A 15,936-nucleotide genomic window follows, 5' to 3' on the forward strand; every position below is an offset into this window, starting at 1 on the left:
GAATTAGGCTCAGTGAGCGCCAGCCGAACAGAAGCAGCTCTGAGAGTGGACGCAGCCCCGGAGCAGGTCGGGCTGGGGTTTTCGGGAGTGTACACTCTGGGAGCCCGAGTTTCCGTGTCCAGGGCTGGGGGGGCCCTCTGCCATGGGGGGGCTGCTGCAGGAGAGGGAGAAGGGGCGCCGTCCCCGGGCCTGTCTCCCATGCCCGTCTGCCCGGCTCAGGCCAGCGCCCTCCCCGCTCAGGGAAAAGCAGTTCTCACTCCGACAGGCGGCGAGCCCAAAAAATAGGGCTTCTGTGGCCGGAGATGCCCCACGCGACGTGAAAGGAGGAGAGGGCTGGAAGAAGTGGCCAAACAGAACCTCCTGAACGTCGGAAAAATACAGACAGCAGAGAGGACGCCCCGGGCCCCCGCGCCCCGGGAGCCTGTGGAGCGGCTCGGTGCTCTTCCGCCGCGGGCGTGTTTAAAGCCCCGGCCCCGGCCCGGGTGGCGGACACGGGGCTGCTCAGATGGCCGCGAGGCCGTCCTCTGTGCGGCCGTCTCCATCAGGCTCTGGATTCCCCAGGTGTTCGCGGAGCGGGGGCCACAGTGGGTTTCAGTGGACTCACGACAGAGCTGCGGGACCTTTAGAGCAAAGGAACCCATTCAAGAAAACCCTCCGTGTGTATGAAATCAGGTTCCTCGGCAATTCAGGCTGGGGGGAGACTGGGGGACAGGGAGGAGGTCACGTGGCCGACAGGCCCAGGCTACTTACTCGGGACCCCGGACACCAGCCGCAGGGGCCGCAGCACGCGGAACGCCCGGAGCGCCTTCACGTCGAATCCAGCTCCCTTCCCTCCCAGGGCGTTGGCCCCGTCGGCTTTGGTCGCTTGCTCTAAGATTGCACTGAAAAGCCTGGAAGAGAAGGAGAGAGAGGGGGCGTCAGGATGTCCCGCTTGCCCGGCGGGGCCCCCACTTCTCTGAGCGATGCTGGGCGGTGAAGCGTGCAGGAGCCTCCAGCCACGGTCAGTCCGGCGTGCGGGAGGGTCCGAGACCCTCACCGGATGACAGTCCCTCGGGGCGGGTCCCGCGCGCCCGGTGCTGGCGTCGAGCCGGCTTCGCGCCACCGGCAGCCCAGGCAGGGCGTCGGGCAGGTGGGGGCTGCTGCCAGGGCCCGTTCCTCTGCCCCCCCAGCGTCCCAGCGCCTGTGCCCCGGCACCACGTCCCAGCTCCTCCCGACAAGCCCCCGGCTTTGATCTGAGCCTGGGTACCGACAAGGGGTCCCATAGAAACCGACGCGGTGCCGCAGCCACAAGGACAGGAAAATGACCGCCGGCCTCAGACCCTGGCAACACCTGTCTCGCTGGAGGTCTGGGGACAAAGGTGACAGACACGTGCTCGAGAGAGGACAGAGGAGCGTTCGAGACGGCTCCGTCCAACAGAAACAGTGCCGGGCACAAATGTGGGCCGTGTGTGCAATTTAGATGCTCCAGTAGCCACACTAAAACAATGAAACAAGGAACAGGCGAAATGGACGGTGATGATAGATTTTATTTAATCCAGCATAACCAAAATATGATCACTTCAGCTGTAATAAAGAGCTTTTAGTGAGATGTTTGTCCCTCTCTGTTTTGCACTAAATCTTTGAAACCCGCTGTGTGTTCTACACACACGGCGCATCTCAAGTGAGCGCTCAGTGGCCACCGTAGCTGGAGGGGAGGGTCCCGTAGAAACAACGCCTCCTGAGGCATTTGGCTGGAAAAAGGTAGGAGAAGAGAAAAGGTAGTTCCTGCCAGAGGGCGTGGAATCGTATTGCTTGCTTTTAAATGAAATCACCCAATAGAGACAGACGATGGACAGTAAAGAAGTGAGGGGACAGTGGCTGGAACGGCCATACCCCTGGTGGGCAGGAGGGCAGGATGCCCGCAGAGGGGCACGCGCCCAGTAGCCAGGGAGGTTCAGCACGGTCCCGGGGAGGGAGGTGCATTGTGGGTTCAAATGCAGGTGTGGGAACAGACGGAAGTCCTCTCCTCACTGTACCTCTCTTCTCAGCGAATCAGGTAGCAAAGCCATCAGCTGGAATGTGAAAGGGGAGGGCGTCCTGGAAGCTTGAAGTGTGAGGCAAAGGCATAAATGGGTCGCAGAAGACAGTGGGGGGGTGGACGGAGCCAGGCCGTGCAGTAGGGTCTCCGGGCACCCAGGGCCTCTGGGAGGAGGTGGTCACGAGAGCAAGTGACACGTCAGCTCAGCCTTGTGCGTTTCTCTACCCGCTCCAAGGGCACAGCTCAGGTACCAGCTGGTCGGACCGGGTTGGAGTTGGCGCTTTTGCAAGTGAGCAAGGAAGTGAAGAGAGAAATAAAAGCTGAGTGCAGACACAGGTGAGAGATGACCGCAGGGCAGGAGGAGGGGACTGGCGGAGTCCAGCGCTGGAGGGAGAGAGCAGGAAGGACGGGTGGTATCTTTTGGAGAGTAGGAAGCTGGTCTGAGATCACGGAGAGGATGTGGCTCGCGGTCAGGGCGGGGATCCTGACTTCGACCCTGGGAGTGGGCAGCTGAGACAGGACAGAGTCAGGATCCCTGGGGAAGAAGACATCAAGGAACCAAGAAGCTTGGAGGCTGATGGCGGGACAGTGCGTGATGGAGAGGAGGAGCTGGCCAAGAGCTCACGTCTCCACAGCCAAGGAGAGACTCAAAGGTGTGGGAGGACCACGACTTGGAGAAGCAAGGGGTAGAGGGTCTGAGGACACAAGCATCAGAATCGGAGGGGCTGGGCTTTCCTGGTGGCGCAGTGGTTAAGAATCCGCCTGCCAATGCAGGGGACACGGGTTCGAGCCCCGGTCCGGGAAGATCCCACATGCCGCGGAGCAACGAAGCCCGTGCGCCACAAGTACTGAGCCTGCGCTCTGGAGCCCGCGAGCCACGACTACTGAGCCCGCGCACCACAACTACTGAAGCCCGCGCGCCTAGAGCCCGTGCTCTGCAACAAGAGAAGCCACCGCGATGAGAAGCCCACACACCGCAATGAAGAGTAGCCTCCGCTCACCACAACTAGAGAAAGCCCACGCGCAGAAACGAAGACCCAATGCAGCCAAAAATAAAATAAATAAAATAAATAAATTTCAAAAAAAAAAAGAATTGGAGGGGCTTAGGGAGGAGGGGGGTGGTGGTCTGAAAGCAGAATAAGAGGAAGCAGGGCCCTTCTCCTGGCCTGCGAGCATTTGGAGGGGAGGGGCCGTGTCTTGAGAGACGGCAAGGGCAGCGGGACCCCTGGGGAGAATGAGAGAGAGAAGGAGGGACGGGTGCTGGGGTTAGGGCGGCACCGGGCTACCTGCTCTGGAATAAATCTGATGAGGATCCAGCGACACCCCACTCCATATTGATGTTTTCTAGACAGAGCTGAGTAGTTGGGACAAAGCTTGTGAAGCTGAAATCTGGCATCCGGACTTTTACAGAAAACGTTTGCGAAGACCAGAAATGGGGAGGGATTGTGGGGAACACAGGGCACCTTGGAAAGCTTTCGGGAGAGATTAGAACATGCAGAGAATGTATGGGAATGGGAGTCTGGGATCCCGGGCCACTTGTGGGAACCGAGAAAATATGGGAAAGGGCCCCGTGGACCATCTTTCTCTGGGTACCCAGAGACGTCCCACTGACTCATGGTCAGTAGAGCGCACTGGGTCATGCCTGGGGCCAAGGAAGACGCCCAGGGACCAGACCCGAACCGGGCCCGGGCAGCCTGGTCTTGAGGAACAGGCTGGGGCTCCCATGACTCCTGCCCCGGGGGGCTGGGGCTGGGAACGGGGAAGCTGCAGCTGGGGGCTCAGCAGAAGCTTAGACCCAGGCAGGGCCCAGTGGAGGGAGCTGGCCTAAACAGGGATTTGCAAAACGTGCTCCGGAGAACCCTTGGGGACGTCCTGGGCAGCGAGGCCAGGGATGAGTGGGTTCCCTTCAGTCTGTTTTCCGCGTGGCGACCCCGAGAAGGCTGTGTCTGCACACTGGGTGCTGTGGCCAGACCACGCCTGATGTCCTGCCTGTTCTGTGATTCCTTGACCCCAGCTTGGCAGTTTGACGGGTCCATGTGTTAGCCGGTGACACCTCCCATCCCAGGCAGAGGTCTCCAGGGTGGGGGAAGCAGGGTCTTTTCTCTGCCGAGAAATGTTCTTTCCACGGAAGCCTGGATCACAGAAACTTAGGACATGGACACCGGTTTGCAAGTCTGTTGAACAGCATTCCAAATCCAAACCAGATTTGGTTCCTAGAACTTCCTGGAAGAAAGGAACACGCTTATCCATGTACAAGATGTTCACAAGTATTATTCAGGGAAGGGAACAGAGATGGAACAACCATCCTCTCCTTTAACTCCTGGAGGGGTAGAAATTTCAGGAATGGGCCCCAGAGGTGTTCTCAGCTTGCAGGGGCCGGCGCGTTTCTCCTCAGTCACACTTTGTAGAGGCGAAACCACTGCTTGGTGCCCACTGGTGCCTAAGGGCCGGGGACCTCCTCCAGGCGGTGTGTCTGGCAGTTCCTTAGCCGGACGTTAGAGCTTGTCAGAGAGGACGATGGTCTCTAGAGGCCCTGTGAGCCGAGAGGCAGGGCCCCATATTGGGAGGGAGCTGGAGACATAGTGAGGCCCTTTAGGCTGGAGTAGACGGCCTGAGCAGGCGCATCTGCTGAGGGCTCCCGGGTGCCTGGCGGGGGTGCGGGGAGGGCTTTCCGGGTGCCTGGCGGGGGTGGAGGGAGGGCTCCCGGGTGCCTGGCGGGGGTGGAGGGAGGGCTCCCGGGTGCCTGGCGGGGGTGGAGGGAGGGTTCCCGGGTGCCTGGCAGGGGTGCGGGGAGGGCTCCCGGGTGCCTGGCGGGGGTGGAGGGAGGGCTCCCGGGTGCCTGGCGGGGGTGGAGGGAGGGCTCCCGGGTGCCTGGCGGGGGTGCGGGGAGGGCTTTCCGGGTGCCTGGCGGGGGTGCGGGGAGGGCTCCCGGGTGCCTGGCGGGGGTGGAGGGAGGGCTCCCGGGTGCCTGGCGGGGGTGGGGGGAGGGCTCCCGGGTGCCTGGCGGGGGTGGGGGGAGGGCTCCCGGGTGCCTGGCGGGGGTGGAGGGAGGGCTCCCGGGTGCCTGGCGGGGGTGCGGGGAGGGCTTTCCGGGTGCCTGGCGGGGGTGCGGGGAGGGCTCCCGGGTGCCTGGCGGGGGTGGAGGGAGGGCTCCCGGGTGCCTGGCGGGGGTGGGGGGAGGGCTCCCGGGTGCCTGGCGGGGGTGGGGGGAGGGCTCCCGGGTGCCTGGCGGGGGTGCGGGGAGGGCTTTCCGGGTGCCTGGCGGGGGTGCGGGGAGGGCTCCCGGGTGCCTGGCGGGGGTGGAGGGAGGGTTCCCGGGTGCCTGGCGGGGGTGGAGGGAGGGTTCCCGGGTGCCTGGCGGGGGTGGAGGGAGGGCTCCCGGGTGCCTGGCGGGGGTGGAGGGAGGGTTCCCGGGTGCCTGGCAGGGGTGCGGGGAGGGCTTTCCGGGTGCCTGGCGGGGGTGCGGGGAGGGCTCCCGGGTGCCTGGCGGGGGTGCGGGGAGGGCAATGCCTTGGCACTGGCCTCCTGGGTGGCAAGGCAGAGAAGGGAGAGGGGCCCTCAGCCCGGCACTCAGGCGGGCAAGCCCACCTCCCCCGGAGCAAGGCAGACTCCCTCTAGTTTGCAGGAGGGCAGGGGCTGCCCAGGAGGGGCCGAGGGGAGCAGATATTTCCCAGGAGACACGAGGAAGCAGAGGCACATCCATGGAAGGGGTCAGGATGGGAGAGCACAGCTGAAGAGAGGTGGTTGGGCCACACCCTCCATGGGGTATGTGTGTGTCGTGTTCCGAGTTAGAAAGATGGGCTGAGTCCAGACTGGATGGAGAGCCCCAAAGACCAGCGCCCTGGAGAAGAGAAACCGGGTGCCGAGTGCGGCCGAGTGCGAGATCAACAGGAAAACGCCAGAGGGTCCTGGTGGACCACAAGCCGAGCCAGCGCTGGCATCACAGCCGCCGTGTCGTCCACAGTGGATGGAGGCACCTTTGGGAGAGTGCCAAGTCAGGACGCCTCCCTCTTCCTCGGCCTGATGGCCTGGGCCCGGGGGGACGTGGCTGGGCTCTGGGCTGACCCACAAGCAGTCTGCTCGCTTCAGTCTCGGGAGGAGCAGGGTCCATGCAAGTGGGAGATGGGCCCCTGTCTGAGGTCCACCCGTGTCTCCTGCTTCCACCGCACGCAGAGGCGAGGCCACGTTTGGGGCAGAGCATCGTACAGACCAACGCCAACTCAGCCCACAGACGGGAGAAGACTTAGCTTCTCTGCCCCAAGAGGCGCCTCTCCTGTCTGTTGGCCCCAGAAGCACTGGACCTCTCATTCCTTGGGCTCTTTCTGTGAGTGTGTGAAAGGTTCCCAGGAGACCCGGGCCTTGAGGGAGACGCTGAATTTAAAAGGATTTAGATGCATCAGGAAGAAGCACGTTAAAGGACTTTGCCATGGTTTGCTGCGTTAGTTCAAGGCATTTGTCAGTCACTCTGTTTATCCTGGAGTGAACAGAAGTAGCAAATCTCTCGCAGAGCTGCAGCCTCACCCTGACATCCGCACGTGCCAGAGTCCAGTAACTTCCGTGTCCCTCACGCCTCCCGAGTGTCCCTGATGTTAATGCAAAGCGTGTCATGCTCGGCCAGGCAAAAAAGGACAGCGGCGAAAACTCGGAAACGGCTCCAGACGCCCGGAGACAGGGACTCACTCCCAAATGGCCCTGATTTGCTCCATCGCTTCCTGCAGGAGAGGCCGGGCGCCCACGAGGCTCTGAGCAGGGTGTGCTCTGGGGAAGCCACCAGGGCGACACCCTCCCGGGGCGGCTGGGAAGGGCCCCCTCGGGAAGGAGCCCAATGCCACGCTGACCTGACCCCAAAGGCTGTGGGGACAGCGAGGGAGTGAACAGCAGGTGGGCTTGAAGTAGCGCCAGGTCAGCCCCGAGGCTTGGGCACCCTGCCTTCTGCAGATGGACGGGCGACTGGAGCCCGGTCAGCTGTGTGTCTCGAGGCGCGTGCGCATCTCTTCGTACAAACATTCCAGAGAGAATCTCTTCCTGAAGTTACTGATGCCTTGATAAGGAGATCATCACTTCCAAGGGTTCCTGAAGCTTCCTGACGCCGCTTTGTTTCTGAGCGTAGGCTGAGTTGGCCTCTACAGCAGAGCAGGGTGTCCGGGGAAGTGCGTCTGGCCCCGTCCCCTCGGCCCCTCCTAGCCCCACTGTCCGGTCCCGGCAGCCACCGGGCCCGGACCCTGCAGAGGCGCAGGTGGGTGTCCCGGCTCCCGGGCACGAGCCGCCCTTCCGTCCAGCCCAACCAGACGCACTCAGCCACACCGCAGGGGAGGCGTCCAGGGGCTGCTGGGCCAGGTGAGGCCCAGAGGGAGTAAAAGACCTAAAGCTGGGGCATCTCCTTGGCTGCACAGAGGCCCCTGGGCTCCACCAGAAGGCCTCGGATTCACCTGTGCGCACGCGTGTGCACGTGTGTGCAGGTGGGAGCAGCGGCCGGGGCTGTTCCAGGTAACAGCTCCTCTCCCTTTGGAGACTGAATCGGAAGTGATTTTTCTTTTTTTTTTCCGGTACGCGGGCCTCTCACTGCTGTGGCCTCTCCCATTGCAGAGCACAGGCTCCGGACGCGCAGGTTCTGCGGCCACGGCTCAAGGGCCCAGCCTCTCCGCGGCACGTGGGATCTTCCCGGACCGGGGCACGAACCCGCGTCCCCCGCATCGGCAGGCGGACTCTCAACCACCGCGCCACCAGGGAAGCCCCGAAGTGATTTTTAATTGATCCTCTCGTCTGGCCTGAAGCCCAGGACCCTTGTGACCAGAGACACAGATACGGATGGGAAGGCGCCGGCACTGGGTGACGGTGGCGGAGGGGGGGAGGGGTGGCTGTACTCACCCGACAACCACAATGATAAAATCCAGCAAGTTCCAGCCGTTGCGGAGGTAAGCATTGGGGTGAAAGAGGAGCCCATAGGCTATGACTTTTAAAAATGCTTCCACAGTAAAAATGATGAGAAAGAGATACTCCACCCGTTCCTAGGAAACACAAGTAGAAGAGAGAGAAGAGGTCATTAGTCTGGGGATTTGGAAAGTTCTGACCCAGCAGGTCCCCCAAGGAGGTGGAGGAGAAGCGGCCTGGCCCCTCCACGGTTGGATCAGGGGGACCCCCAGGCCACATGCCGAGGCCCACGGTCCGTCCCACAGGAGAGCACCGACCCACTGGGCAGGAATGGTGTCTTTAGTTTTCCAACGTTAACATGCAGAAATTAGGGTGGTGAAATATCGCGCATCTTTGAGAAACATCTTAGTTAATCAGTGAGCAGTTCCTGTACTTCTCAGAAGAGAACGCACGATGCCTCATCTGAAGGGGACCCAAGGATGCCGGGACGGGAGCTGGTGCTGGAAAGGGCTGAGACAGAAGGGCAGGGAAAGTGCCACAGTTCTGAGTCACAAACCCTGAAGCTACAGCCGGGGTCTCTGGTACCCAGCCACCAAGAAGCAGAGCACGGAAACCTCCGCCAGCCGCTGAAACAGAGGCAGCTGCCCGCGTGCGCCGACCCCGACCTGGGCGAGCTCTCTTCCTTGAGAAAATAGAACTCTCTGTCCAAAGAGCGAGACCAGGTCAGCAGGGACCCCAGCACTTCCAGGATGAGGGCGGGCCCTGGGTGGGGGAGGGGCGGTGCTCCTCCCCTCTCCGCACTCTGTCCTCTCCAAGAGGGCTCTGCTGTGGGATGTGGCCCTGTCCCCAGAGCCCACGCTTGGCGGGACTGACTCCGGCCGGTCAGAGCCGACTCAGGGCTGATTCACCGGCACCCCACCCTCCCCAGCAGCCACTCTCCCACGCTGTCCCCGGCGCAGAGCCTTCAAGGCCCCGCAGGCAGAGGCGGCCGTGGCCTTCACACGCCGATGCTTCGCGCCCGTCTCCGCGGGAGCCTCCAGGAAGCTCCCGTCTCAGGCCCCAGGACCGGCTTCTCCTCCTCTGCAGGTCAGGAGGGGCTCGCCGAAGACCCCAGGCCCCACGCCCACTGTATCCCTAGAAGGCGTACGGCCTGCCGCCCGGCCTGCTGGGAGGGGCTGCTCCGAGGCCTGGAGCCCCGCAGGGAGAGGTCAGGTTGGTCCCAACGTGCCCTGTGCTCCGCGGACCTGCTCTGCCCGCCCTCCCCGACCCCCGCGACGTTGAGCGTGTGCTGGCCTCAGCCAGCCCAGCTCAGGATGAAGTTTGGGGACACAAAGTTAAAAAGGGAAGAGCCCCGGGCCCCACCCAGACCTACTGGAGGAGACCTTCTGGCTACGGAGCCTGGAAGTGCTCATTCCAGACCATTCCCGGGTGTCTCTGAAGCACGTGCAGTTTAAGAACCGCTGGTCCACGTGCCGAGGAAGAGGCCCAGATAAGCGGTAACCGCGGGAAGGAGGTGGGGCTCCACCAGCATCTCCGAGGCAGGCTCGTCCCTACCTCCTACCCGTTCTGTCACCTTGAAGTCGGTCTGAGACCCAGGAACAAACCACAGTGCGTAGCACCTCTGTTCTTTAAAAAGTAGGTGACGTCAGATGAAAACGTACATCGGGACCGTGTTGAAAGGGAAGGCGTGTTCCAAAGGGGCGCGACACGCCTGAGGGCGACTGTTAGGTGAGCTGTCCAGCCACTCAGCCCCCGCCCCCAAGCCCACTCCGAGGGTCCACGCTTAGCCCCAAATGACAGAGCCACCTCCTCCGCACCCCCAGAAACCGCTCCGGAAATGCACGAAGTTGGAGCGGGGATGAGAAGGGAAACAAACGTGAGCTGGGTACCCACGTGTGTCAGGGGCTTTCGTGCGTGTTCACCTGCGTGCTGGATGCCTTTATCCCACCGTCCCTCCTTCCAGTCACGCGTTACTGGTGAGGCACAGCCGGCTGAGCGAGTCACTGGACAGTGAGGCCGGAGACCCCTCTTGTTTGCACGGTGAGCTTCCCGGGGCAGGTAGCAAACCCGGCTCGGAATACCCCTCCCCGCGGCAGGGGGCACAGCCATACCCCAGGGCTCCGAGGGTCCTGCGTGCCGGGGCGCCGGCCTCTCAGACAACTCCCTAAACAGCTGCACTCCCCGCCCCGCCTGCCTGGCACCAAGTGTCCACTCCCTCGTCCGCGAGGCCGCCTTCCCTTCCCGATTCCTCTATGAAAAGGGAAAGCCATGGGGGACGAGGGGTCCCGGGTCCCTCCAGTGCCGCGCAGGCCCACTGCAGCCCTGGCGGAGTCCTAGACCTGGTGCACCTCCCGGGAGACGGAGGACCTGGGGACGCGTGTCTTCTCTTGTTGACCCCCGGCCTTTGTAAGTTTCCCCCATCAGGCCCACTCCCTAATCCACACCGTGGGACGTAACAGGTGGAGACCAGAAGGAGCCCCGACACGGCCGCGAGTCCTTCACTCAACCATTCACGGACATGTTTATGTGCCGGAGATTCGAGACAAAGGGCTCAGAAACTGACCTCCAGGAGCTCTGGGGACAATGGGGACAGATGGACAGATTCCAATACAGCAGGTGAGCCGTGCCCTGGAGAGAAGGCTCGGAGGATGGAGAGCGGTCAGCTGAAGTGGGCGGGTCAGGCGTCCAGTGGAGAGAGAGGCAAAGGGGGGAAGCGTGGAGGCCGTGGCTGGAGAGAGGCCGGGAGGGGACGGGCCGGAGAGGTGGGCCGGAGCAAGGGGACCGGGGGCTCTGGGGCCAGGCCCGGACACCTGGCTTCCGTTCTGAGGAGACGGCGGCCCTGCTGTGGTGCGCACTGCCGTCCGGCGCGGTCACGATGGGGCCATCGGGCGGGGGTGGCCCACGCAGAGATCGTGGAGGCTTGAGCCGAGGCCGAGACGGGGGACTGGAGATAGGCGTGGGGACCTGGGACACAGAAGGCGTGTGATTTGCTTTCGGGCTGCACGTGGGGGTCGGAGAAGAGGCAGGGAAAGAAGAGCACACCCCCCCCTGGGGTTTCTAACCCCGCGGCTGTGGATGGAGGAGCCTCTCGCTGCAGTGAGGACTTGAGGAGGAGGAGGGGTCACCGTTCCGTATGCAAGGCGGAGCTCCTGGACTTGGACGGAGAGGTGGGCTCGCACGGAGCTGGGCTCGCAGGGGCGGCCGGACGAGGTGGCCCTGGAGAGCGTGTGGACCGGAGGAGAGCTGAGGCTGGGGTCCACTCCCTACGGGACGACCTCAGCCCAAGAGAGAGCTTCTGCATCCTGGGAATTGTCTCCCAGGAGAAGTGACAGGGTCCTGCTTAGAGCCATGGGGTCTGAGAGATAAAAGGACCTCAGAGGTTATCTAAGTAACCTCCCGGCCGGAAAGACTAGGACACTGATAAGATAAGGTACCCGTGGAAGGCGCAGGATGGGCTGGACTTCCCGACCCGATGCCCGAGGTGCATTCGTTTCTTTGCCTCCCGGGCCCCGCTTACCCCCTGAGACACGAGTGGGTCAGACTCCTCGGTACGAGGTTTAAGGGTCTGAGAACTGAAGAGGGCCCAGGAGCCAGGAAGAAGGGTCCGGACAAGATCCCAGGGAAGGAGCAAGGGCCTGTGGTCACCCAGTCTGGGGCACAGGCGCCTGCGAGGTGGGTGAACGTGGGTGTGCATGTGTGCCGTATTCACTCTAACGTCAGAGGCACGGGCCTCCGTACAGAATTAATCCCAACCCTCTCTTCAAAAGCAAAAAACAAACACGAAAACGTAAACAACTGAGACAGCTTGGTCATCCTTGCAAAACACTGTGTTGCCACAGAAACGTCCGGGGGCGGGAACAGCGCAGCTGTGGAAGCCAGTTCTCCGGCCAGCTGATGTCAGGGTGCCTCTGGCCTCATGCAGTCACATTTCTCACGGCCTCCTCGGGCCTGGTTCTGGGGGTCACAGAGCCCTGAGAACGCACCAAGGTCCAGCACGGGACCCGCTGTTGCTGCGGTCTCGGGAACCCCGGCAACTCTGGAAGCCCCCCTGGGGGGGGGGCAGCCTGATTCCAGGCCCCACTGTGGGTTGAGGCTGGAAAGGCTGGAGGAGGCACAAGGACACGGCTGGGACGTGCCAGACGCAGCCACGCACAGCTGCGGGGGGCGGGGCGGGGTTGGGGATGCCCAGGGCTCCCGAGGACCCTCCGCCGCCCTCGGCTGGAGTGGGGACCTCGCTGCTCACGCGGCTCCATCTCTTCCCCTTCCCAGCACCTCCCCTCCCCTCCCCCGCCCGCCCCGTGAGCCCTTTCCTTGTCACCGTGTCCCCATCCCTCCCCTCTCCCTGCCCTCTCCTTAGGGCCCGCCACTGGCACCCTGGCCCACGGCCACTCCCAGGTCTGACGCACTGAGGGGATTCAGAGGAGGGAGCGCCTCGGTTCCCAGGGGTCACGAGGTCTCCCGGATGCCTGCGGACTGGCGAGGCCCCGGTGGGCACAGGCCATCGGAGCTTTCCGCTCTCCTCACGTCCACACGTCCTGCCCTTCAAGCGCATTGTAAGCCTCGTCACGGCAGACTCAGCTGTCTGTGGATGAGAACGATCTCGGTTCTGACACCGAATGGCTCTGTGTCTTTGGGAAATCACGTTACCTCCCCGGGTCTGTTTCTCATCGGTAGAAGAGCTAGTTAAGCATGAAAAAAAAAAAAAAACCCAAATCACGATGCTGCTGAGAGCCCTGGTCTCCCCAGGGGTGCTTTGGGAGCGGGTACAGGTCGGGGGGAGGCTGACAAGGTGGGGACCTCCCCCCCCGCCCCCGCCCTGAACCAGAGTGCGGCCCCTTTAACCCGAGGACCCTACCCAGACGAATCAAGTCTGGGGAACCCACAGGATGGGGTGTGGACAGAGAACACACACACAAAAGACGCAGCCGTCTCTTCCCCAGCACTCCGGGTGACTCCTGTTGCCTCTATATTCTGGGCTCTGCCTGAGATTTTATTTAAGAAGAGCAATGAGTGCTTCCCCCCACCCCCCGCCTGGTTTTCTTAGAACTTGGAATACCACTTCCGAAGTGGTAGACGACTCCAAAGCCTCTCCAGAGTTCTCTGTCAAGCTCGTCCCTGGTCTGTGCGCAGCTCTGCACAAGGCACAGTCAGATTCCCAAACGTGGCGAGAGGAACGGAGAGTTCCCGTCCTCGCCGTTCTGAGGGGCCCTATAAACACAGGCAGGTTTGATGATGAAAAATCCTTCACTAACGAGACTCTTACCGCGTGTGCTCTAGGAGAACACAACGTTCCCCCCGGGAAAGGAAGCCGGTGCCAGGGGAGAGCTCCCTGGACCAGGCCGTGCGGGAGCGCCTGCCAGGTCTGTTCACGTGTGCACGCTCACGTCTCTTCAGGTATGCGCGCTCCTGCACACGCGCACACGCATGCACGCACGCGTGGTGCGGCTGGGCGATGCCCCCACCGCCTGTGTTAAGCAGCAGGTACCCGCCCTGTAACAGAGCAGCTGTGGACAGTCACACTCGGGGAGCTTTCCTTCCATCAGCGGCCGAAGGACTCTACACATAGCGTGATGAATACACTCACAGAAGGACACTAGTCAGCCCTGAAAAGGAATAAAGCTCTGACACGCGCTGCCACGTGGCTGAGCCCCGAAACCACTGTGCTGTAAGCGAGAGAAGCCAGTCCTGAAAGGACAGAGATGTGTGACTCCACTTCTGCGAAACACCCAGAACGGGCACGTTCGTGGAAACTGTAGATTAGAGGTTCCAGGGACGCAGGAGGAGGGAAGTGTTTCAGGGAATGAAAGACTGTGGAAACAGCGGTGAGGGCCGGGCAACATCGTGAGTGTAATTAACGCCACCCAAGTGTACACTTTACAAGGGTCAGAATGGCAAGTTTTGTCATTTATTTTCTCACAAAGGAAGAAAAAGGAAGCATTCCTTTGGATGTTAAAGATCTTCTAACCATCAAGGGTCTTCATCGAAAGCTACCTGAGCCCATGGTTGAACCCGAAGCAGCTACCCCCTGCCCGGGATCATCTGTCAGGAAATCGCCGCCAGCCCAGCCGTGTGTCCAGAGAGCTGGTGGAAGGCTGGGGCCCTGGGACGGGGGCCAAGGGGGTGGCGGGGAGGCGGGAGGCGGCCGAAGACAACGGCTTCAACTTCACGAGTTTTCACAAGGATACACCGAGGGCCTTGGTGACCCGGGTCCCAGCAGCGACCCTCTCCTCCACGTGGCCCAGCCCACCACCGCTTCAGGGTTGAGACCCCAACTGGCTCGAGAGGCCTCTGTTTGGGGTGAGGCATGTTGCTTCTTTGGGCCTCAGTTTTCTCATCTGTAAAGTGAATGCCCCTTCCCCTCCTCTGCCCGGCTACGAAAAATCACGTAGAGAGTTTGGTGTGGAGTTTATACGTGTGTTTCCCTGGGGTCCACAGACCGTAAGGGGCCCTGGGGAGTGAGGAACCCCTCAGGTCCTGTGAGTGGCCCTGACTCCCACGGCAGGTGCCAAGTCAGTAAGGCCTTCCCTCCCCTGCTCTGAATGGACACGTGCCCCGGCTGCCACCAGCCGGACTCCCACCTTGTCCTCCGGCCTTGTCCTGTTAGTTGAGGCTCAGGGCACGGTGGTTAGGAAGCCCCGTCTCTGGAGGGAGACCACCTGATGATTTCAAATCCAGGTGCTGCCATAAAGATCAGAGCAGAAATAAATGAAATGGAGGATTTAAAACAGTAGGAAAGGTCAATGAAACTAAGAGCTGATTCTTTGAAAAGATAAACAAAATTCATAAACCTTTAGTCAGATTCATCAGGAAAACCAGAGAGGACCCAAATCAATAAAATCAGAAATGAAAAAGGAGAAGGTACAGCCCCCACACCACAGGAATACAAAGCATCCTAAGAGACTACTATGGCCGACTCTATACCAATAAAATGGACAGCCTGGCAGAAATGGAAAAATTCCTAGAAAGGTACCGTATCCCAATACTAAACCAGGGGGAAACAGAAAATACGAACAGATCGATTACCAGAAATGAAATTGAATCAGTAATTTAACAAACTCCCAACAAACAAAAGTCCAGGACCTGATGGCTTCACAGCTGAATTCTACTAAACGATTTTGAGAAGACTGTTAACACCTGTCCTTCTGAAACTATTCCAAAAAACTGCAGAGGAAGGAATGCTTCCAGAATTATTCTGTGAAGCCACTGTCATCCTGATACCAAAACCAGAAAAAGACATCACACAAAAAAGAAAATTACAGACCAATATCACTGAGGTACATAGATGCAAAAATCATCAACAAAATATTAGCAAACTGAATCCAACATTACATTAAAAGAATCACGAACCATTGTCAATTGGGATTAATCCCAGTGGTGCAAGGCTGGTCCAATATCCACAAATCAATCAGGATGACACACCACATTAACAAATTGAAGAATAAAAACCATATGATCATCTGAATAGATGCAGAAAAAACTTTTCACAAAATTCAACATCCATTTGTAATAAAAATTCTCCACAGTGTTGGTAGAGAGGGAACATAGCTCATCATAATAAAGGCCATATGTGATAAACCCACAGCTAACATACTACTGAACAGTGAAAAGCTAAAAGCATTTCCTCAAGACAAGGATGTCCGCGCTTGCCACTTTTATTCAATATAGCATTGGAAGTCATAACCACTGCAATCAGACAAGAAAAAGAAGTAAAAGGAATCCAAATTGGAAAGGAAGAAGTAAAACCGTCACTGTTTGCAGATGACACGATACTATAGATAGAAAAGCTTAAAGACGCTGCCAAAAAACTACTAGAGCTCATCAATGGATTCAGTAAAGTTGTAGGATACAAAATTAATATACAGAAGTATATTTGTAATAACTTTAAAGGGAGTATAATCTTTAAAAATTGTGACTCACTATTACTTCTGAAACTAATATAATATTGGACATCAGCTATACCTCAGTTAAAAAATATAAAATGAAATAAAAACGTAAAGAAAGTGCTAGAGAAGAAAATTGGAAAGCGTCAAGGGGGAAAAGGACAATGT

At 59.8% G+C, this 15,936-nt stretch overlaps 1 protein-coding gene across 13 annotated transcripts in view; it reads right to left on the minus strand.

Annotated features, from left to right (window-relative positions):
* Positions 1–15,936, minus strand: part of CACNA1C (calcium voltage-gated channel subunit alpha1 C) — a 521,192-nt gene that overhangs the window by 181,427 nt on the left and 323,829 nt on the right. For all 13 annotated transcript variants that reach the window (XM_067008446.1, XM_067008440.1, XM_067008436.1 and 10 more), the window contains exons 4-5: positions 7,886–8,025; positions 751–890 (exon numbers count right to left, since the gene is read on the minus strand). In XM_067008446.1, the coding sequence (XP_066864547.1) occupies positions 751–890; positions 7,886–8,025 (280 nt within the window). The remainder of the gene's footprint in view (positions 1–750; positions 891–7,885; positions 8,026–15,936) is intronic.

Source organism: Kogia breviceps, chromosome 12 (genome assembly GCF_026419965.1).
Source record: "Kogia breviceps isolate mKogBre1 chromosome 12, mKogBre1 haplotype 1, whole genome shotgun sequence".
NCBI classification, from domain to species: Eukaryota; Metazoa; Chordata; class Mammalia; order Artiodactyla; family Physeteridae; genus Kogia; species Kogia breviceps.